The 23,664-nt window shown below is 39.8% G+C and overlaps 2 protein-coding genes across 2 annotated transcripts; both read right to left on the bottom strand.

The window, feature by feature from the left end:
- Positions 1-6,900: 6,900 nt before the first annotated feature.
- On the bottom strand, positions 6,901-10,727 carry LOC310930360 (troponin I, fast skeletal muscle-like). The gene is made up of 7 exons (XM_083893319.1): positions 10,638-10,727; positions 9,533-9,565; positions 9,354-9,390; positions 9,036-9,164; positions 8,305-8,394; positions 8,047-8,220; positions 6,901-7,356 (listed from the first exon to the last, which is right to left on the bottom strand). Exons 2-7 carry the CDS (start codon positions 9,538-9,540, stop codon positions 7,279-7,281), a joined length of 516 nt encoding a protein of 171 aa, XP_083749445.1. The 5' UTR covers positions 9,541-9,565; positions 10,638-10,727; the 3' UTR covers positions 6,901-7,278.
- Positions 10,728-12,072: 1,345 nt separating this feature from the next.
- Positions 12,073-20,933, bottom strand: LOC310930705 (uncharacterized protein; the record flags this gene model as incomplete). Its single annotated transcript, XM_083893747.1, has 12 exons — positions 12,073-12,539; positions 12,678-12,861; positions 12,949-13,038; positions 13,249-13,377; positions 13,453-13,492; positions 15,816-15,839; positions 18,726-18,796; positions 18,891-19,064; positions 20,228-20,317; positions 20,428-20,556; positions 20,660-20,699; positions 20,926-20,933. 12 exons carry the CDS (start codon positions 20,931-20,933, stop codon positions 12,475-12,477), a joined length of 1,044 nt encoding a protein of 347 aa, XP_083749873.1. The 3' UTR covers positions 12,073-12,474.
- Between the last annotated feature and the right edge of the window lie 2,731 nt (positions 20,934-23,664).

The raw sequence follows: 23,664 nt of genomic DNA, 5'->3' as shown, positions 1-23,664 counted from the left end.
GAGTGACCAATTCACCTAATCCAAAAAATGAGATCCAATATAATCAAAAAAATAATTTTTTCCTTTAATCCTTTCACATCGACACATTTGCGTAAGCTTACTTTGCATTATTGTAACTATGAGATGCACTCTCAGCTCCGGTTTGGGTTCCATATGCGAGGTTTGATAGCAGGTTTGTTTTATGTGGGGGGTTGCTAACCCAACGGATTTATGCAGGTGCTATTAGCCAGCGGCAGCTAACCTGGGACTTGTCCCACCATGGTAGAACCTGCCAGGAGCCGGGGGGGAGGAAGCCATTGCAGGCAGGCCTGCTGGTTCTCCAACCCCGCCCCCCGGTGGTATTGCAACCCAGGGTCATTGCAGAAGCCGTTGCCTTAGGGAAAACCACTAGGAGGTTAGCACTCTGACTTTAACCCCAACACTCTGACTTTAATTACACGCCAGTTCATGCTATCTTTATAAAATTTAAGTTGCACGTCAAAGCCAACATGTGGCTATTACGGTAATTTCACTCACGCTGTTGCAGCAAGCTGGAGAATCAGCGTCTTTGTCGCCAAAGAAGCGAGAGTTGGAAAAAACGTCTGTACATATTTTTTTGGAACTGTTTTTGCACATTGAGACAAAGACTGAGAACAAAAGTTTTATTGTAAATATGTGTTATACTGTTCAAAAATCACATAAATGTTTCCTTTTTTATTCCTTTTAAATTGTTAATACACTATTTTAACATGCAGTAAATTGGAAATAACTGCCAGATATTGAGTTATTCTGGAAAAAATGTGCAAAAGCACTTACTCACAGTACATTTTCTGGTCTGTTGATGGTTAAAATAGTCTCATGTAGGACATGCAAGACAAGCTCTGCTTGTACACAATTCTTATTTGCTTGTAAGCAGTCCCAGCTATGCACGTTTGCTAATTGGAATATTCCAAATTTTCAACAATCAACAACATTGCGTACCAGTCGGAAGCAAAACATAAAAAGAAAATAAGCTTGGCCTGAAAATAATTCAGCCACAATATGCCTTTTCACTCAATTTGAAAGCACAGTTAGATGTTCAACGTTTGGGACACAAACATCAACAACGTTTTTTTTTTTAGCTTGACCAAAGTCTATACTTTTTGCCAGCACTGGTTCATCGTGCTCGACCACAGAGAAGACTGTGCAGACGGAGGACATGAGGTCGGCCGGTGTAAAGACAAGGGATAGAGGGCGAGATGGAGACAGACGATCTGCTGCGGTGACCCTTGAAGGGAGAAACCGAAAGAAGATAAAGCATAGCATATTTGCCCCAAACCTTTAATCCAGCTATGTCTACATCGTTTGAATGTATATATTTTAGGTTTAAGCTGCAGCTCTTGGGAGGGAGACGGCGCTGTCTTGAGTTTTCTGTCTTACTGATAACACTACAACATATTCTAGTTCTCTGTAACAAGAATCTGTGCTGAGTGCAGACAGTGCACGGACGGCTGGATTAAAAAAAAAATTATAATAAGAAGAAATAAATCACCATACAGACATGACAACAGGCGTGCAAGAGGTGGTGTGATTCCTTCAGTCTGTGAGCGCTGGTGTCGTCAAAGTGAAACCATATGGGGTCTACGGAGGGGAAAACGTGGAGAAAGTTAATGAAATTTTGAGCAGGCACTAAATTTAACAGTGCTCCTTGAACTTTTACGATGACCTCCAGCAGGCTGGACATGACGACACCAAAGGACTTTACAGCCTGGGTCACTGAGAAGGAGCTGCTGGGGTTGTGGTCATGAAGTGTGTTGAGAGACGTTAATTCTGATTACAGTACACACACACAGTTGCATGAGTTTGAAAATCAAGCTTTCACAATGCCACAGATGCTCACTACAAGAATGTCCACCTATAAACCAAAATGTTCATTCCGCTGCCACGGAAACGGCCTCCGACGGGCCTCACAACCACAGATTAATATGTAACTCAAACACCCCAGGACTGCACCACATCTGCTTTCTTCACCTGAGAGATTTGTGTGACATGAGCCACCGTAGACGCCTGATGAAACGGCTTGGTTCGCATAGGGACAGAATTTCTGCTCAAATGGTCGTAAAACCTCTCTCGGGGAAGTTCAAACGAGTGCTCGATGTTTCCCACCACGGTCTGAATTTTACTGCTGTTATGTCGTCATCACCGACTCTCTTTTAGCAGTGTGTAGTGGATATAACACAACAAGATCCTCAGTAAACTTGAAGCCATTCACTCTTAACTTGAGCTGATATCTCAGACTAGTGTGGAGTGCTACTGAAAAACAGGACAAACATGCCCCCTACTGACCTGACCCTTCATTCACATCATAACAGAAGACGATCAAGAGCTTTATTTGCTTTATGCATGAACAGGTTTCAGCTCTGGGCACAAAATGTCCCTCTCTCACAGAAACTTGGTACAGACCATTTTTCTTGTTACGTGGACGTTTGAGAGTCTTTTTGTCCAGCTTGATGCACATGAAATACTTTTTTCCCCACATTATTCAGCCCGACTAATTATACAGAAATGTGGGCAGCTTCTTTCAGCTTTTTCGCATCTTCTTAGCATCTTCATCAGGCAGTTCTATCTGTTTATGAGTAATAATTAAAAAACCTTATTTTTTTCTTAAATTTTTCAAAATCTAACGAGATATAATTGTGTTTTTGAGTCATTTTCACAGTTTCAAGCTGATTTTTTCCAATTAGGCAGGATCATTGCTCCATCCTCTTGTCAATCAACCGTGTAACATTTAACCCCAGAACACCATAGCAAATACATTTATGTGATTTTCATGAAAACCAAGTTTTCATCTTCATTATTATTTTTTTTTTTTAGATATCTTTTGTTCCCAAATTCCTAATTTTCCAGTAATTTTGGTGCATTTTTATATGGTCCCCTCATGATGCCTTTCTTTTATTTTGTTAGACATGACATTAAAATAAAAGAACACTACTCAAATTTGTCATGTTTTGATATATTTTGATGACAAGTACTTTTTATTGGGTGTATTTATTATCTCGGGTAAAAATCGCCCGGTGTTAGTGATGGTGTTTTGAATTTGAGCGATAGTGTTCGAGGATTAAACCATCAAACCTTCATCACAGTAGATTGTGATGAACATCACTTGTTTGTTCATGTTACTGGGTAACGCCACGATACAAACCATTGTCTTTATTGTGGACATAGTTTAGCAAGAATAAAAAAGTTAAAAATGATGCCAGCAAAACTTTGCCAACCCATTACTGGTGAGGTTTTTAATGACAGTCGCTCACTGAGGTGAACAAACATTCCTCTGAGAGCGCTGGCAGCTGCTCTAACATGTGCCGAAGTCAGAGCATGCAGGACACCTCAGGACGCCATGACATCATGAACCTAACATCACACACACACACACACACACACACACACACACACACACACACACACACACACACACACACACACACACACACACACACACCAGCTGCACAACGGAACATCATTAAAGCTATTATTAAAACAGTTGTAGATGAATTCGGGAAGTGAAGCTGCACTAATTAACGTTTTTATGCGAGGAATTATTGAAAGTGACACTTCCTCAGTCTCTTCCACGCATGTAGCTCCTTGCTTTATTTATCTAGCACGTGAAGTAGACACACTATTTTTCCAGCAGCAGCTGTTTTAATTTAAAGCAGCTTTAGTAAGCCTCCGTCTACTACTGATGACTGATAAAGCTGGCAAACATGGCGGAGCTCTCACCAATAAAAACTTTTTTTTAGACGTCTTATTAGCCACTTAAAACATGTTCGACTGCTTCATTTAAATGCACATATCAAATGAACCAATCACAAGGCAGCAATTAAAAGCCTTTAGACCAACATCTGAACGGGGAAGAAAAATGATGTAAGTTACTGAACGTGGCATGGATGTTGATGCCAGATGTGCTCTGTGGTCTGAGTGTTTCTGAAACAGCTTCTCTATAGTGGCATAATTATTATTCACACACAGCCATATCTTAGGAAAAGAGAAGGTAATCCAGTGAGCAACAGAGAGAGGCTTCTACTGATGGAAAATGATCAGCCTGGTGCAAAATGATAGAAAGGCCCCAGTAAAGTCATGACGAAAGAAAAAGAAAAAGCAAGGAATGCTGGACCAAAAAGACGCAGATCAGCTACAACAGCAGAAAAACTTTTTAGTATATGTCCTCTCTGGAATCTAAATGATGGAAATGCTTTTTTGTGTTGTTTTTTTTGCTTTTGAGAGTGCATTTTTGGTCTGATCGAAAAAGAGCAAAACACAAGACCCTGTTTGTTCTATGATATGTTGTAAAGTCATAAACAATACTTACTTAATGCTGATTTTTAAAGCTGTGGTAGAAGTTTTACATGTTAATGTTGTTAATTTATGTTTTGCCTTTCCTTCATTTCAGCAGATGTTCCAATGTGCCTTTCTCTTCCTTAGGTTTGTCAGTTTAACATGTCCGGAGCAGCTGGTTGTTTTTATGATGATTTTGCCAGCAGCACTGAGTTACAGGCAAGTGTACAAATCAAGCGTGAATGTCTTGTTTACTGGTTCGTTTTCCGAGGTTGGAGGCAAATAAAGTGTGAAAACTGCACCCGAAGGCAGCAGGAGAGGGAACAAAAACAAATCAAACTGTTACAGTTACCTCTGTGTAAAATACTTCCTTCACACCCCGTTTTTTTTTAGTGGGAGCCTCGGTGGAGTCACATGATTCAAATATAACTCGGGGGGGCATCTCTCCGCATTCCCATGGAGGCTGAGAGGACAAAGTTAGCAGCAGAGGAAACTCTAGAGGGGCCCAGTGCCTCGGGGTCCACAACAGACCAGAGGGACCATACAAGGAGTGTGAGGGCACGTCTGCGCGTGTGTGTGTGTGTGTGTGTGTGTGTGTGTGTGTGTGTGTGTGTGTGTGTGTGTGTGTGTGTGTGTGTGTGTGTGTGTGTGTGCGCGCATGCGTGCGTCATCTGAAAACCAATGAAGAACTAACAGGCACTTAATGGGATTTGGAGGTGATGATAATCAGCTCTTTGATGGGAGCTGGTCTCTGTATGGATGTGTTAGCACTTCCATGTGGGTGGGGGGGTTGCCAGGTTTGTGTGTGTGAAATAATCCGCAGAATAATGATGATGATGATGATGATTCTGGTAAAAGTTTTCAGAAGATGCTCATTCAGCGGTTTCTCTGTCACAAACTTGAGCTGAAAACACTTCATGATTATGGACCTGACACATTCATGTCCTCCAAACTTTGAACTTTAAATCCCATACTTTTGGAAATTCAAAACAATATATACAGACATATATACAGGAAAAGTTGTATAGGTAAGTAACAAAGTCTTGGTAGATCAAAAAAGTACACAGTGAATATAATAATTACATTGAAAATAGTCACAAAGATAGTAAAATGATACTGTGTCACCTTAAGTGCTACTGCTGTAGATGTTGGGATTGTGTCCAGGTTTGTGGAAGAGTCTCTGGTTTTCCTGAAAATCAGAACAACATGCAGTGTCAAGTTTTCAAAATTTAAAAGGGTTTTTATTTCCCTGTCAAACATTTGTTTATCACCATGAGTCAAATGAGAGTCATGACACAAAAGCCAGGCTCAAGCTGGCTGTATGAGTCACATAGAGATCTGTCTGAGCTGTAGAAGCTTGGGTTCATCAGATCTGCTGTTGTGTGATGTTTAACAAATCAGGAAACACATTGGAGTACGGTCATTAGTCTGCAAGTATGCGGGGGTTTTCCCTGAGGATTCACCCTAAATCATATAGTTTTTTAATATACTGTAGTTTAAAGATGAATGTGTTGGAAAAAAATGAAAATTGAAATACCTTACCTTTTTATTACGCTGAATGTGAAGAGCCATCAGTTGATTCAGTGAAATATTAGGGCCGAGTGGAATTCCTGGACTTCGTTTTTTTCTTCCAATTATTGAGGTACAAAATGTTGGTGAAAAGGGACGAAAAAGATTCACTCAACTCAGAAGTGGCGAAAATGTTTAGAAAATATGGGAAATACGTAAAAGTAGTACAAAATAGCTCAGTAGCGCCCCCCAAACGTGAAACCTGGTAGGACAAAGCCAAAATTAAATTACACCAAATTTCACGTAACTTGGTGGAAACGTGTCACAGCCCAAGACGGACAAAAAGTCAACCGGGACCGTGGCCTCAACTCAACAGGAAGTCCGCCATTTTGAATTTCTATTATGGCGATTTGTACATCTTTCGTAATTAACGAAATTGTCTGAGCACGTTAATCGTACCAACAGAAATAAACACGACGAATGTTAAAAAGTCTCGCATATTCAAAAGAGCGTAGCTATGGCAACCATCGGAAAATGTGCTAATTTCAACTTTTCGCCACAAAACAGGAAGTGGCCTGTAATGTTGTTGTACATTACCCAATCTCCTCGAAACTTCATTGTGAGATAAGAGCTCTGTCAAGAAAATATCAATATGGAAAACTAAGTCAAGGAAATAGCGCCACCTACTGGCAGGGTGGCAGCTTAATTGACAATTGACTTCCTTTCAGCATCAAAAAGGATATTGGCTAAAACTATGAAGATATGTTTGAATTAATAATTATCTTGAAATTATATAACATATATATATGAAATATATTGGCTTTATTTATGACTTCGTACACAACGACTATGAAATGTAAAATTTGTTGTGATGATGTTCACTAAACAATCACACAATCACACACTACTGATTACGTTGTTTATATTATAGCATTAATTATGGATATATTTAATTGGCTTATATTAGCGCTTTTTAAAATAATTTTGAACACTCATTCTAAATTCGAATACAAAACAAATACAAATATTTATAGTTAACAGTTACAGTTAACAGTGTGAATGTGAAAATGGTGAGACAGAAGAAAAAGACAAAACCAACAATACCTATTTACTTCCACATTTGACTTTATTTGGTTTATTCAACATTGTATATTCCGTTTGTGAGAATGTCTCCCTGAATGTGTGGAGTTTAAGACTTGGTGTCGCGCGTCGGCGTGTGAACCTGCAGAAACTCTCGACATTCTCCTCCTCCTCCTCACCCTCCAGAGAAAACAAAGTGCAAAAAAAAAAAAGAAAGAAAAGAAAGAAAAAGGAACCTTCAGACGACACCTTCAGTAAGTAATTTTCCTCTCCCCGACAAACTAACCTGCTTAGTGATTTAAAGAAAACAGAAAAACAGCCACCTGGGTCAACCAACTGATGCAAGACACGTGGAGTTCATACAAAGAGAATGACAAAAAAAGCGGCATTGTTTCAGGCTTAGGCAGACTCGAACATCTTCTTCCTGTCTGCCTTATCCTCAATGTTCTTACGCCAGTCGCCGACTGCTTCTGTAGGCTGCAGATAGAAGGGAAATAAAAAATAAATATATTAATCTCCTGTTCATATGAGAGAAGGCATCCTTGTCTGTGTATTTGCGGAGGTGCACCAACACCAGCTCAATACAATATATATGTGTTGAGTGAAAGTAAACAGAAAAACAGATTCAACTATCACAGAAATGTAACTTTTGACAGTCTACAGATGGTTCACTACATCATCATGATGAGGATCATGAATTTACCGCCTCTGCAGACTACATATATTCAAATCTATAGGTTAATAAACATCAAACTTTGCTTTATAAATGCGTATTCCCTTAATATTTTAGGTTACAGTAAAACCACATTAGGTCTAATAAAACTTGACGCCTGCATGAAGTGAGAGTTCACCTCTCACCAGTGCATCACATCGCTGATATACAAAGACAAACAATCAGTCACGCCTCACATTCAAATCTCAAATTTAGAAATTGGAGTCTCTCAACTCAGAGGAGCCCTATGCCTAGTAGATAGATAGATAGATAGATAGATAGATAGATAGATAGATAGATAGATAGATAGATAGATAGATAGATAGATAGATAGATAGATAGATAGATAGATAGATAGATAGATAGATAGATAGATAGATAGATAGATAGATAGATAGATAGATTCCAACCAAACATCTCTACCAGGCCTACCTGCTTACACACTGTGAACTCACCTCCTCTTTGACCTCCTTCTTGACCTGCTTCAGGTTGGCCCTCAGGTCCATGTTGACCGTGTGCTTGGAGCCCAGCAGAGCCTTCAGCATGGAGTCAGCAGACATACGGACCTTCTTCAGAGCGGGCTTCTTCACACCTCTCAGGTCCACCACTTTGATGTTCAGGTCTTCAATCTGGGAGACAAACAAGAAGTCAGTAGATCAAGTTTGCTGCTCTGGAGGAGGTCGCTGGCGCTGCGGGCGACGCAAGAATTTTACCTCCTTGTCGGCCTTCTGCACTTTGGAGTGTGCGTCGTACCTCTCCTCGTCCAGGGTGTCGATGAGGGCACTGAGCTTCTTGCAGGTTTCCTGAAATACAAACGCAGTTCTCATTTGAGTACAAGTGTGTTTACATATCTTTAGTGGTCTGATTCATATCTGAAAAATGTCATTCTAACTATGATTTTAACACCAAATTGAAAATTTTAGTGTGTTTCCATTGAAAACTTCATCACAATTCAGCATCTCTGAGGTTCCTGAGAAGCATTATGGGAAGGTAAGGTTACCAAATCCACAACTTGAAAATGCGACATTTTCAGATGATGTTTGTGTTTGTATTGTTCTGATTTCTAAGCAGGTTTATGAACAGAGAAGGTTTTTAAGTAGCCTAACATCCTGTATTTGCAGAGCACTGGTTGTCCTCACAACAATGACCTGTTTCCTCTGTTTTATAGAGCATCTATACGATAAACCCTTCACTCTCTGTGGTCATAAACACGTGTCATCTGAAAGTAAAGAAAGTAGCTTAAAGCCAACCATTAAATCATTTTTTTTCCTACTGATCAATGAAAGAAATATTGCGGAGGTTTCCGTTGCTGCACCTGTTGACTTCCTACTTTCTCCAGAAAACCTTGAGCTTGTTGCTTTCACACACAAAGCTGCGTGAACTGGGCTTTTTTTTCTCCACCCAAATAAATTCTAACTGAAGCTCATATCTGTGCTTCTCTCACCATGAGAGCGGCCTGGTCTCCACTTGTGTCTGGGGCAGGACAGTGCTCTGCCATGTAGGCCTCTTTTGCCGAGACATCATCTTTCTTCTCCTGCGTGAGCCAGTTCTGGGCGATTTGCAGGATCAGACTCTACAGGAAAGAAAGAACACACACACACACACACACGTGTCAATGACTGTTGTCCTGATGGTCAATGGGTATGATAGAGGTGTAGAGTAAAGCAGCTTTGAGCGATTATCGAGATCAGATCAAGCTCTAGTTGACCATTAGATCAAGAGCAGATGGTCAAAACTTATGTCAGAATCTTTGTTTGGTTACCTTCAGGTGATGCCTGCGGCTCGAGGTCATCTTTTTCCTGTTTGGAGACAGGAAGTGTCACATCATTTTAGAGTATTATTTTACATTCTGTGTTCACGGTGTTAAAAGCTTTTCTAGCGCAGAAATAATTGAGGTCATTTTTATATAAATGTGACGGAAAAGCCGTTGCTCAGACTTACTCAGACATCCTGGCAGTATTTGTGGTTCACGACCTGCACGGAGAAACACAGAAACAAACACTGAGGGGAGGAAACGTTCACCGTTTTTTTTTTTGACCTGGGATGATCATATCAGCGAGGCAGTGTGGGATTCTCCGAGATCAGCATGTTCTACAGCTATGGCGAAGAACGGTGGACAAGAATATTTGCGCTGTAACGCGATCCGAGGCCACAGCTGAAGAGCAGCGACGTCAACTGAACTAAACTGGGAAACTCGGGGATCGAGTGTCGAGTCCGAACAGTTTACGGCCTGATCGGGCGAAGGGTTAATTTGGAAAAAAATATCCAACAGGAATGTCATTAGCTAAATATAAAACTGTTTTTTTTTTTTAATCTTTAAATTCCCTTTATAGTCAAATATATATATATAAGGCCCATATCTGGCGCTGTGTTTGAATTTGTTCACTTGTTTGAAACAAAAGTAGAACATTTTAAGATCATTTTTGCGACTCAACAGACGAAGCACACCTTCATGCACCATCTCATGCTCCAATTTAACAACTTTGCAATCTTTATAACTGAACAGCCACCAAGATATTAACACTTAATATGAATATTAATGAAGTTAATTAAAGCATTCAGGTGTCATTAAGTCTGTCTGATTGTTACTACTTTAAACATGCTCTCTGAGACTAAAAAAGCAGCACAGATTTAAAGGAATTTCATTTTAACCATCACAAATTTGAACTCAAATTTAGAATGACATGTCTTTTCCTCTTTGAATTCTTCAGACATGGTGACAAAGTGGCATTCAAGCTGTCCGAGAGTGACAATCACCCTCTAACACTGAGAGCTGCAAACAGTTCGAGGCTCATAAAACAAACCACTGGAGGTGAACAGGTCCAATAAATTAGGGTCTGTCAGCGCAGGTCAGATGTCACGGTAAACACGTGGAAAGTGAGTTCAGGATGTCACCGTAGGTCAAATGTGGAGAAACAAAAGCCTAAGATTTGTTTTTTTTGTTTTTTTGGGTAAAGTAGAAGATGCTGCTCTCAGAGATGAGATTTAAAAACAAACAAAAAATAAAACACAAAAAAAAATGACGACAAAAAGTAGGATTTCTCACCTGAGGAGGAAGAAGAGGATAAGACACACTTGGTGGAGGAAAAGAGGACACTGCCAAAGCCACAGACAGTGAAAAATGAAATAGGGTATATATGGTGGGTTGCGATGCCTCAGCAAATTGCCCAGATCCTCTTTAAGGATATGGATTCCGAGTCAGACCAATGGGCCGACGAGCTCCTGAAATACACCCCAGCCCGGCCCCACTCTGCTAACCGCCCTCTCTGCAGTGAACAGACTTCAAGTTTATCTGATTTGCTGTATTTTGGGGCAGAGTGTGAGGGTTACAAGGAGTAAAGAACCCCAAACTGAACAAAGTGAGGCCAGGGTGACACTCTTTAAGACTCCTTAAGACTCCTTAAGAATCCTTAAGACTCAGGACTCCTCTCCAAAAAAAAATGTCCTTTCAATTCTGCATTCCCACTTGAATTTTTCAAGAAGTAATTTCAGTTTGTTAACAGTGATTTCAACCACTATGAGATATTTTATCTACTGGACGAATATAAATCTTTACGAGGAATTCTCTTTATTTCCAAAGGAATAATTCCACATTTTGAGAGACAGAACATGAGATGATCAGATAATTGGATTGGATATCGATTTCATGTTTGTGTACTGACTTTAGAGCTGGGCTCTCAAACTCAAATGACCCATGAGGGCTGATCATGTGGAAAAAAGGTCTAATTTATTTAAGAAAAAGATATCAAAGTCATATTTAGGTGACATTTCACCAAACTAAAAGGGTTTGTTTTTCGATGTGGAACGACAAAAAGGTCATATACGAAAATATTTATGATGGAAAATGAGTCTATTAATAAAGAATCAGAAAGAAATAACTCATTATAATTTGATATTAAGTGACGGCCAAGTTGTTAGCCCTCAGCATCTGGTAATGCTAATGGATAATTGACAAAAGCTAATGAAATCAAAGCCTGCTTAAAGTAAGTCCATCATATATATATATAGTATTTCGTTTCACTGCTGCTCACATTCACTCCCCAAACCTAAACCCAGAGTCCGTGTGGTACACGTACAGAAGTTGCTATTCGAATCTATTTTGTGACTTTGGATTTTAAAATCCATCTTTCAGATTTACCAAGGTGACAAAAACTTAACAAAAGAAGGCAAAGGTCGACAAGCAACTCCAGTGTCACGGCAAAGGCTAAATAATCCAGATTTTCTCTATAGGAATCGGTACGGGAGAGTGAGCAGTTTGCAAATCTCAGATTTTTTAGATACCGGAGACTTAAGAATGCACATGTTTTCTTATTAAGTGGCTAAAATCACTTAATATTAATAATAAACCTATGTGTATGCATTCTCATTGAAACCTCGCTCTTTACACTGGAAGCAAAAATTCGACAAAGGTGTTATTGACTCAAAGTCCTCATATTTATTTATATTTTTTTTTACATCGCTGTCATCATCATAACAGCCAAAGTTTAATTCCTTGTGTTACAGAAAATGAAATGTATCTAAGAAATCAGTGGTTTCCAATGTTTTTGAAATACTCTCAGTACGTAATGCTTTAAGTGATAAATAATTAATAATTAAAACGTGGAATAGTAAACAATTTAATCCTTATTTATTTATTTAAGACTCCATGAAAACCTGCACGCTCTCTGTCAATTATTAGTTTTTAAATATAGCTTTGTTTCAGTCCAGTCTCTGTTTGGATCAAACTCAACTTTGATGGTTTTAAAAAAAAAATAATAATAATAATAATTTTGAAAATAATTGTCCCTCTCTGTCCCACGGGGACTTGGAGACACATGTAGTCACTCAGACCTCGGACAGAAATGTCCCCCTGACTGTGTTATCCTCGCCGGACCACGAGAGCTTTAGGAAGTCTCAAACATCTTCTTCCTGTCGGCCTTATCCTCGATGTTTTTACGCCAGTCGCCCACTGCCTCTGTTGGCTGGAGAGACAACACCATGCACACAGCTGAGTATCAGCTGAAGCTCAGTCTACATGTGTTTTCCACTTTGCTGGATTAGCCTTTGTTTTGTTTTGTTTTGTTTTTGTGTGTGTTTAATATTGCACTGGTCCTCACCTCCTCTTTGACCTCCTTCTTGACCTGCTTCAGGTTGGCCCTCAGGTCCATGTTGACCTTGTGTTTCCCTCCCAGCAGAGCCTGCAGCATGGCGTCGGCAGACATGCGGACCTTCTTCAGGGCGGGTTTCTTCACTCCGGCCAGGTCAACCACTTTCAGCTTCAGGTCCTCGATCTGGAGAAGAAAGAAACACGAAACACAGTGTGTGACCTCCGGTTGTGAAAAACGACAACAATTATACCGATATCTCGTGCCTCTCACCTCCACGTCTGCCTTCTGAACTTTGGCCTCGATGTCGTACCTTGACTCGTCGATTTTGTCTATGGCTTGGGCGATCTTTTTACAAAGTTCCTGTTGACAAACAATCGAACCTACATCAGGAGTTACCTCAATTTTTGCCTTTTCAGACAGCATGGCTTGCTCTCCGTATCACCGTGCCACCATAAACTGAGTTTCACAAGCTGCTTGGCCACTAAAATGTAATGTGTAATCTTTCAATTTAGGATTGGCACAAAATCTACTCCAACAGCAGTATCTTGAGGATTATTGTCGTCATCTCACCATGAGAGCAGCCTGGTCTCCACAGAGGTCGGGGGCGGGGCAGGTCTCGGACATGTAGGCCACCTTCGCCTCTTCAATGTCCTTCTTCTCCTGCACAATCCAGCTGGCAGCAATCTGCAGCATCAGGCTCTGCGCGGACACGAAAGCTTTTTAAGTGACAAAAACTTCTCAAGAAAAGAAAAGGGAGAGGTTTTTATTATTCACCTTCAGGTGATGCCTGCGGCTGGACGTCATCTTCTTTCCACTTTGAGACAAAAAATGACAAGGTTACTCTCAGAACTGATGGAACTCTTGTCTAGTGTTTACATGGCAGAATTTTGAACATCCACTTTGTGCTCTGAAGTGAGAAACAATGATACATTACCACATATTTATACCTGCACTACTTTAGCGACAGGGCACAGACCTGTACCTAAAGTGTAAAAGCTGTTTGTTTTGCATAGGTTTTCCTATGGTGTCCAGAGGCAATGTCCTTATTTAATGTATAGCTTAGTGCAGTGGTTCTCAGACGTTTTTATACCAAGTAGCACCTGAGAAAATGTGGAGAATCTTATCTAAAGTAACACCATCTTAGCTCAACGTTAAAATACAGCGGTGTAAATCATCCAAGGAGGCAGTTTTATTCCCAGTAAGATTTTGCTCTTCTATCATCCTCACATATACTTCACGCACTGGTATAGCGATATTAGATTAAGATGGAGTGAGAGATAAGGTGACTCTGATCATTATTATTTTATCTTTTTGTTATAGTATACACAGTAGAACAGTAATTCTGACTTTAACTCCACAGGAAGCTTGCGTACCGCTGGTGGTACACGTACCACAGTTTGAGAACCATGGACTTAGCGAACAGGTTAGGTAGAGGTGAGCTTACAAACGAATTGTGATGTGTGGATTGGAGCTTAGAAAGCTTAGAAATACATATGCTGGCTTTCATTTTCCATCATGCTAAACTCATTTGCTGCTGTCAATCGAAGCAGCTCACTGCTCAGCTGAATACTACCACCTAGTGACAGAAAAGAGCATAACAGGACATCGGTCCACTGTAAAGATGAGCTTGGTATTGGTATTACTTGTGATTGCACAACTCTGGTCACTATTTCATGCAACGGCAAGAGTAACCATTGATAACACTTACTTATAATACTTACTTACTTATGATAACAAGTACTTATTTTCTCTTATATTAGACTGAATGTTGTGGAATGCTGTGGCCTTGAATCTACACATAGATATAGAATATCAGCAATAGACCTGATTGTAACTTGCGACCAGAGAACAGAGAGAAATGTTGAAGCATTCCTTCACAGCAAATCCCCAACAACACCTTTTGTCTAAAGAAACTACAGTTTCAGCAGATCACTGTGTAGAAATTGTTATTGGCCGTAAAAAAACAAACTGAAACTGTTTGAAACGGCAATAAAAGGAATTATTCTTATTCTTATTGTGCATGATCTGCCCACGTCAACATGGCAGCGACGCGTACAGCTGCTGTCATCTGAGGCGAGAGGTCAACTGCTGCGGTCACACGTGTTCACATCGCTTTACGTGAAGAGTGAAATTGCGCGTAGACGATAATGTCGCCTCATGGATGAATTACTGTGAATTTGTCACTTTGATATTTTTTTCCCCCTGTAGCAGCAGGAGGTTGAGTTTGACACTTGTCCAACGCCTCATCGTAAAAATGAAACATGGAAACTGTTAGAAGTTTTCCTCTAATGATCGTTTTGTCGCTTGTGGTAATTTGTTTTTGATAAATACTATAATACACTAATCATTTTAAAGAGTTTAATCCATTAATTATAGTTACATACTATACCCGCTGATTCAATTCATATTTACTTAGGTTTGAATTTGGCTTTTCCCATCATTACATTTCTCTGGAATCCAAAAGCTGCATATAAATGCAATATTTTACTATTATTGTACAATTAGTACAAAATACATATTTGTCATGAACACTGTAATCAAAAGATCAAAAAAACCATTGTATTTCTAATTGTCATTTATTTAACAGACTGTTTACTCCTGTGATCACACCACAGCACGTGTTATTAATCCTTATGTTGTTTGTGATCATATTTCTTACGTCCCTATTTAGGATCTTTCCTAGTTCTTGTATTAACCCCAGAACACTATCGCTCAAATTCAAAACACCATCACTAACGCCGGGTGATTTTTACCCGAGATAATAAATACACCCAATAAAAAGTACTTGTCATCAAAATACATCAAAACATGACAAAACAGTGTCATGTCTAACAAAATGAAAGAAAAGCATCATGATATAAAAATGCTCCAAAATGACTGGAAAATTAGGAATTTGGGAACAAAACATTTCTAAAAAAAAACAAAAAAACAATGAAGATGAAAACTTGGTTTTCATGAAAATCAAAATCTATTTATTTGCTCAGGTGAAAACCACCTGGCCATGGTGTTCTGGGAAGTTACAACAGAACCCAGAAGTCAACCAGCTCCAACTGTCTCAGAGCAGAACAATAAAGCCTGTTACAAAAGTTTCACACCAGTTTTTGTTCTTGAACGTAGCAGAAGAAGAATGTACTCACTCTGACATCGTGGCTGCTCGTGATCTTCACACTCTGTTCAGAGACAAAAAGAAAGTTTCTTTAGTTTCACATCAGCAGAAAGGTTCCGCGCTGACTCTTGAATTGGACATGAATAGATGTCCTCAAATCTGATTGACTGAGGACACCTTTTCACCTCCTGCAGGAAAAGTGATATGCTTTACTATTATGGAAAACCTGTTGCCAGTAATCACAAACTGGCTAATTTTGGAAGGGCAAAGGGCGGGTGGGGGGGGGGGGGGGTGTGACATGTTGTGCGGCCTTTGAGAGGAACAGTTGCTCCCCTCAGAAGACATTCTGTCTGGAATTTGACTTCTTACGAGGAGTCAAAAGATCTGAGCACGGACAGCCTCCAGCAGAGGAACCGAACGTGTGGAAAAGCACACCGCGTGAGAGCCGTTAACACCAATTCCAACATCCTGCCGGCATGCGAACCATCGGCATGACGCGGGCGTGTCCAGAAACTGCTCGGATCAATAACACACAGAGGCTGACATCGTAAAACTTTCATAAAAACGTAGACACCGAGGCTTTGTGTTATGAAAGGTTTTCACACAGATCCTGAATCCAGTGATATTGATGACAACAGACACCTTTAACCTTAACATTAGTGGCAACATTAACATCACATCTTCAATTTTTCTCTCTGTCAAAATCACAAACGGTTACTTTCAATCTAACAAAGGAGACACAACAAAGTGTCTTCATGGGGAGAACAATGTAACGAAAGAAATCTACTAAATCTAATCTAATTTACACAAACATCAATTCTGTCCAATAAATGCATCAATCAATATGTCAATAGCTGTCTTTCTTTAAACTCAATTGTACAATTAATACTCAATGAATTAGAATGCTATTATGACATTGTAATGAGATTTAAGGTGAACATTAACATTTAAAAACTAACATTTTCAGCCACACCATGCAAAGCTAACTGAAAAACACCCAAACAATGCATTTTCAACAAATAAAACGACAAAATTACTCATCTGCTAGTTTTACTTCACCAATTAGTTCAAATGTCAACCTGCCTGTGCTGAATGTCCTACAGTGTCCCTCCAAAGAGTCCCTGCTGATGTCTCACTGTCTAACTCCTCTCTGCGTCTACCTCCAGACTAGCCTCAAAGGTTAGAGGTCACACCTGTCTGTAGCACCACCATTAAAACAATAACAAAACAAACAAACAACAAAAAACAAGTCCAACACAAGGCCAAACGAACCAGACCTCAGCGTGACTCTGATCCGTTTCCAGGCACAACGATAGAAGCCAAGCTGCAGGAGAGACCCTCACCTCACTGAACGTGACGAGGAGGACCGAGGGGGAGGGGGGTGCACTGCCGAGTCCCATACACTTAAGATTTAACAGGGTATATAGTGTGCGAAGTGCTCACTCAGCACAAAAGTCAGTCCTCTTTATGGTAGTGTAGACACTTCAGACCAATGGGCCAACAGGTTCCAGAAATACCTCCACAACTCTCAGAGGAACCTCATAAATTCCTGCCCAGGACGCTGCCACCACGGACTGGACAGTGAATGGACGCTATCATGTTCCCTCCCCCGGAGACAAGCGAGGGGGATGAAGCAATTGTTACTCAACAGTTAGGGCACAGTGTGAGTGAGTGTGTGTGTGTGTGTGTGTGTGCAGAGATTCAGTTTCCTTAGCAGCAGGTTAAAGCTGCGGTAGGCAAATGATACGGCTATAAAATCTTAAACCCCGCAGATCGGGTCGTGTTTAGTTTGCATAAACAGAAACAATGAAACGTGGTTTGTTTGCTGCTTCTCTCCTCTGAAAACACCGTCGAACTCTGCACCACGAGAGTTTAAGTTTCCAGCGTAACGTACAGTAAATCAAGTGATCCGAGGGAAAACAAAACATCTGCACGGCCTCTGAGCACCGTGTACAGCTGTGGTGAAATCTGCCCTGTGAACCAATCACAGGGCAGTTCCCAGAGGAGAAAGGATGCTCCTATTGGCTGTACATATAAGCAACTATATAAGTAAAACAAACCTACACTGCAGAGCTACTAAAGAAATGATAAAGACATCATTTCAGGGTCATTCAGACCATTCTGAAGCAACATGTGTCAAATGCTCTGACCCTCCATCACTTTAACATCATCTTTGACCAAACCAGATGTATGTTTACATCAAGCAAAACTATGTCTGTGTATTAAATGAACTGTCTTAGTGAGAAATGACAATGAGGTCATTTAACACATATAGTTTAACTGAAAAACATGCAGGAAGTGATTCACATTTGACTTTTACATCAGGTACTATTTAAAATCAAGGCTTCAGGACATTTAAGGACATTTCAGACAATAATTGAACATGGAAAAAATGAAACGAGGAAGTGGTTACTCACCATTTACGGAGCTCCACGCTGCTGCAGCTTTGTTGGCGATCGTTACCAAATATTAAGAGGAAGTAAAACCAAAGAGGTGTGGAGCTACTTAGGGTGACAGGAAGTCATATCTGATGACTGACACTGAGGAGAGACTCTCCGCTGTTCAACGTGAGAAGGTAAATAACTATTTCCAGTTAGCTGCAGTGTATCATGGAGGTTGGATGTTTAGACCGAACATAACCATGGTCAGGATTTTGTAACCAAACTTTCCGAGATTTTTTTAAAATATACTGTAAGATGAATATCTGCAGCATTGACTTGAATCAGTAGATGTAATCATACAGACTAAATCTATATGACATCAAATTTTGACTGTTAAAAAAAAAAAGATTACAGAATCACAACGTTGCCTTATTCAAAAAAATAACAATTTAATGGCACAAGTTTTTTCCCCATTCCATGAAAAAGGCTCAGATGTAACCGTGGGCATCGCAGACCAGAACAAGTGAAAATGCAAAGTTGAATTTGAAAGTCTTTAAGACGTCTCGAACATCTTCTTCCTGTCAGCTTTGTCCTCGATGTTCTTACGCCAGTCGCCCACTGCCTCCGCACCCTGACGGACGAACACGTGGAACAAAAAAAACGCTGCATGAGGTGCGTCCTCCAACTTTTCACGTCTCAAAGACACAATGCACTAACGGCCTCACCTCCTCTTTGACCTCCTTCTTGACCTGCTTCAGGTTGGCCCTCAGGTCCATGGTCACCTTGTGTTTCCCTCCCAGCAGAGCCTGCAACATGGCGTCAGCAGACATACGGACCTTCTTCAGGGCGGGCTTCTTCACTCCAGCCAGCTCCACCACCTTCATCTTCAGGTCCTCGATCTAAAGACACAGGAGAGAGGCTCAAGAATCTGCGACACAGCAGACTGAAACTGTCACAGAAAGTTAGGGAGTAACGTCAAATACTGAAGATCAGCCAAGTAATAAAACCTTTTTGTACCTTGAAGAGAGAGAGGATTTAAACCCAAATGCCTAACACTTTGATTAACCCGTTACCACTCAACTATTTGGTCAAACACACTTTAAGTCACTATATCGCATTGAAAAAGGCATCAAGCTGAACTCGACCTGAATGAGCCATCTATACCATTGTGTCTGTGAGCAGTTTGCCTTCACAGCATTCCTTCAAACAGCACGTGGCACAACGAAAATTCACTCGTCCTTTGATGACACATATCGGCGGGACTTTCGTAGGTAAGACTATTTTGTTGACATATTATCGTTTCACAGGAGGAGTTATATACAGAATTATGTAAGTTAAAGGGATAGTTCGGAATTTAGGACATAAGACTTATTTTCCAACTCAGCCGGTGTGATTGAGAGACGTCTGGAGACGTTTTTAAGAAATTTCATTCAGTTCTTCTAGTTGCCGAGTTCACTGGTGCTACACTCATACAGACTCCACAGTGCACCTGAGGCAAATCAATTAAAACACTAGACTATTGATGGACATATCTGTCTGTGGTGCTCTGGTTAGTTGTGAAGTAACCACACCACTGCAACAGAGAAGCACGTGACAGAAACCCGGTGGGTCACAGTAGCCCAATACTTGGATTAAATAAAAATATAATATGGCGCTAGCCATAGCACCAGCGAACTCGGCAACTAGAAGAGCTGAATGAAATTTCTTGAAAACGTCTCCATCACACCGGCTGAGTTGGAAAATAGGTCTTATGTCCAAAATTCCGAACTATCCCTTTAATTCAACAAAAATAAGTCTTATAAGGGTCAGATAATTGTTTCAAAACATGCTCTACCAAACAATTGACTTGTCATTGTCATTGTCATTGTCATTGTCATTGGTAAAATTAGGGGAAAAAAAGGGTTAGTGTTGTTAAAATGATTACTTCAATTTATCGATCAAGAAATTGCACTGAATGTGACTTCTCTGAATGTTGTACTTCTATTATGAACAGACGTCTCAACCGTTTGGTAGAGGACTGTATCTGAATTGTAAAGTCTAATTACCAAACAGATGTGGTTACCTCTTTGTCCATCTTTGCCACTTTGGCCTCAGCGTCGTATCTGTCCTCATCGATCTTGTCCAGGGACTGGGACAGCTTTTTGCAGATTTCCTGTTCATATATGAAAAAAGATAAATAAATAAACTGTGCACGACTCCAGTGTTTTCCAAGACACAAAGCGTTGGAGTTTCAGAGTTTGTTTTTTTTTTTTTTTTTTTTACAATCATAGCTGCTTGGTCTCCGCTCAGGTCAGGGGCGGCACAGTTCTCTGCCATGTAAGCTTCTTTGGCTTCTACATTCTCTTTGGCTTCCTGCTCCAACCAGTTAGCAGCGATCGACAGGATCAAACTCTGGAAAACAAGTTGATTTTATGAGTATTTTAGTGCATGGCATAATTATTATCACAAATCATGGCTTAGTTTTCTGTGGTTAAATCACGGTTCAGATTCGTACTTTCAGATGATGCCTGCGGCTCGATGTCATCTTCTTTCCCCTGTAATTAACAAAAACATGACATCAAAAATGGATTCTCAATGAAATTCAAAGCGTTTAACATCAAAGATGCAGGAAATTACAGAATAACTTTCAAATTGCGTAATTTATCATAAGAGGGAAAGCACACAATGTTTGTTGTTCAAAGGCTAAATAACATTTTCCTCTCTTTACAAAATCCAAACTTAAATAATAATTATGGATGTTTCGTGTAAAGTCATACTTACTCAGACATCTTGGATACTTTTTGCTTTCAGACTCTGATTAGGATAAGAAATGAACGAGAGACTGTATTAAGTGAAAGGAAACACTGAATATAAACAACAGTAGTAAGTAAAGAAAATAAATAGTAATTTAATTTAAACGACACACGATTCAGTTACAGTTTAAAAGAATGCATAATTAACACCATTTAATGTTACTTTTTCTTCAAATAAGCATGTTATAATCACATCAGGAGCAGACCTTTGACCTTTGACCCTTCAGTCAGAAAAAAGACTCCATGATTGACAGGAGGAAAAACTACACCGGTTTTGAATTTTAGCTTTATCGACAAAACGTCACTAAACGAGCACATTCATATAATTTTTTCTTTTAAACTGATCATGCTTATCTCTCACATGAAAATGTATTCAACTAACTTTGAGTTTATTCAATTAAAAAGCATTTTATTACCACCATCATACACTAAACCTTCAGTGCATTTTAGATCTGAGGTTATGTTTTGTTATTTATTTTTTGTTTTAACCGTTTTAAATCAGGCCTGAATGCACTAAAGAGGACTTGTGTGTCTCGTCTTCAGATGTGATTTCTTCACATTCCTCGTCATTTCTCGGTTGTAAAAATAGAAACTGTAGGATTCGGGTATCACACACATTCTGAGCCATCAGGTCACGGCTAATCCTGGCCTCGGGGTCAAAGGTCAGCGGTGACATTTACGAGGAAAAGTAAATGAATACGTTTATAATTTAAGTTACTCTTGAGAGCTGAATAACTTTTTTTTTTTATTCTGTACAGATGACGGAGACCAATCTCTTCATCTCTAAAAGGCTCCGCCCATATTTTGCCCTGTGTTTAATTCTCTATTGTCCGACTGTCCTTTAGAGTTTTTTTTTATATTATTTCCTTGGAGCTGTTACCAGTGTGTATTAGCTTTATACAGCATCAGAACTCACTAGAACTACTCTGTGATTGGTCAAAGTCTCCAATCATGGGCCAGATTTCCCAAAGCCTATAAGTGGAGCCAGGAGGAAGTGCAAAATCCTCTGTCCCTCTCAGATCACTTGATTTACTTTGTGCTGATAGGTACAGGTATAGGTAGGTTCATTTTCTTAATATTTCATTGAATATTTGTTTGTATAATTTGCTCCTCGCTGCTTTTGTCTTTAATTTCCATTACATTCATCTCAAATGTTGTTCTAATTCTCACTATTATCAAGTATTTGCACAATACAGAATCTAAATATGCTCGATTTGGGTTACATTAGTGTAAAGTACATTATTGATTGGACTAATTGAAAATACACAGATCCATCATAATCCAATCACTCATCAATCCATCATCAGTTTGTCACTGAGCATCAACGTTCGTTTTAGCCACTAAAATCCACAGAGTAAAATAGTTTGTTTCTCACCTACACAGTGACGATGAGGAGGGCAGCAGAGGCTGAAGGACAGGGAGAAAGTGAGGGAGTCACAGACTAAAAACTGGAAAGCCGTGGGGGTATTTATGTGCTTGGTTGGGTGTTTGTCAGTTTCTCTTTATGGCAATGAGGAACTCTGAGCCCAACAAGGCCGATGAGCCCCTGAAAATACCTTCATCCTTTGACCTTGTAAATCACCGATGCCTGGTTAGTGGTGGTCAGCAGTCTTCACTGAGACAGGTCAGGCTGTGTGCTGGACACGAGGAGAGGCCTGCAGTGGTTAAAAAAGTACAGAATTGGAGTCAGAGTCTCAAAATATGGACATTAGATATCAGGGTTAATGTTGGAGATATCATTTGGTTTGATTTGATTCAATCCTTACACACTGGTGACAAATGTAGCAGTAACATGTGGGGAAAGTCAGAAATGAACACGTGTTTCCTGCTGGTGTGAAAGCAAAGATGTTTTTGGATTCTTCATCAACTCATGTCCAACCTTTTCTAAAACTACATGACTTAGTGTTGGATAACAGGTTCCAAAACAACAACAGTCTGTCTCAACATTAAAAAAAATACAAAGATAACTGATAAGACATTAAAAAATAAACTTAAACTTACAGTAAGGGACATTCCATATCTGATGGACTTAGAGCTGCTGCAGTTCATGCTGGATTCACACACAGAAACTGAAAAACAAAGGGAATTAATTTAAAATAAAACAACAATAAACACACTCAGCAATGTATTTTTTGGTCTGTATTGATGAAGAAACAAATGCAACTCACCATGTGATCTGCAACTGAACTGATCAAAATGGTTGTTGTGTTTTTCGTGGGTTGAAAAAGTAAGATATTAGAAAAACAGCATTTTGTGTTTCTCCTTTTTAAGTATTATGTTGTACTTTTTGTTCTTGCCGTTTGCTTCCACTAATAAAAACAGTTTACTGAGAAGAATATGTTTGGAGGAGCTTGAATTTTCAAGCCTGACAAGTTTGCACAGGGCCATAGATTGAACATAAGACTGAGTGGTACAAGGATGTGGAACATGAAGACCTCTGCTGCCACCTTGTGGTCAGTTTCAGTGACTCCACAGTGAGTGACTGTTAATTCAGACACTCAATGATACTGACATACAGTTTGGTGGTCGTGAAGGGAAACACAGAAAAAAATCTTCCTCCGATTTGTGATTTTATGTCCTATGAAGGCTTTTTTCAGTTTAAAGGTTCAATAAATTGCCAACTAAACCGACTTAATTAAGGGTCACGGTGCATTATTGTATTAAAACATAGCGGCAAATCATCTTAGGGACATGTGTGGGATAAAAA

The sequence above is a fragment of the Microchirus variegatus genome (assembly GCF_963457635.1).
Source record: "Microchirus variegatus genome assembly, chromosome: 8".
Classification (NCBI taxonomy): Eukaryota; Metazoa; Chordata; class Actinopteri; order Pleuronectiformes; family Soleidae; genus Microchirus; species Microchirus variegatus.
This window is presented reverse-complemented; position numbering and strand designations above follow the sequence as displayed.

What these genes read in the sequence shown, in the direction of transcription:
- LOC310930360 (XM_083893319.1), bottom strand. An exon ending in GCCGCAGGCATCACCTGAAG is followed by an intron (nt 9,165 to 9,353) that starts GTAACCAAACAA and finishes TCTTTCCTGTAG; the next exon opens with AGTCTGATCCTGCAAATCGC. An exon ending in TGCAGAAGGCCGACAAGGAG is followed by an intron (nt 8,221 to 8,304) that starts GTAAAATTCTTG and finishes TTTGTCTCCCAG; the next exon opens with ATTGAAGACCTGAACATCAA.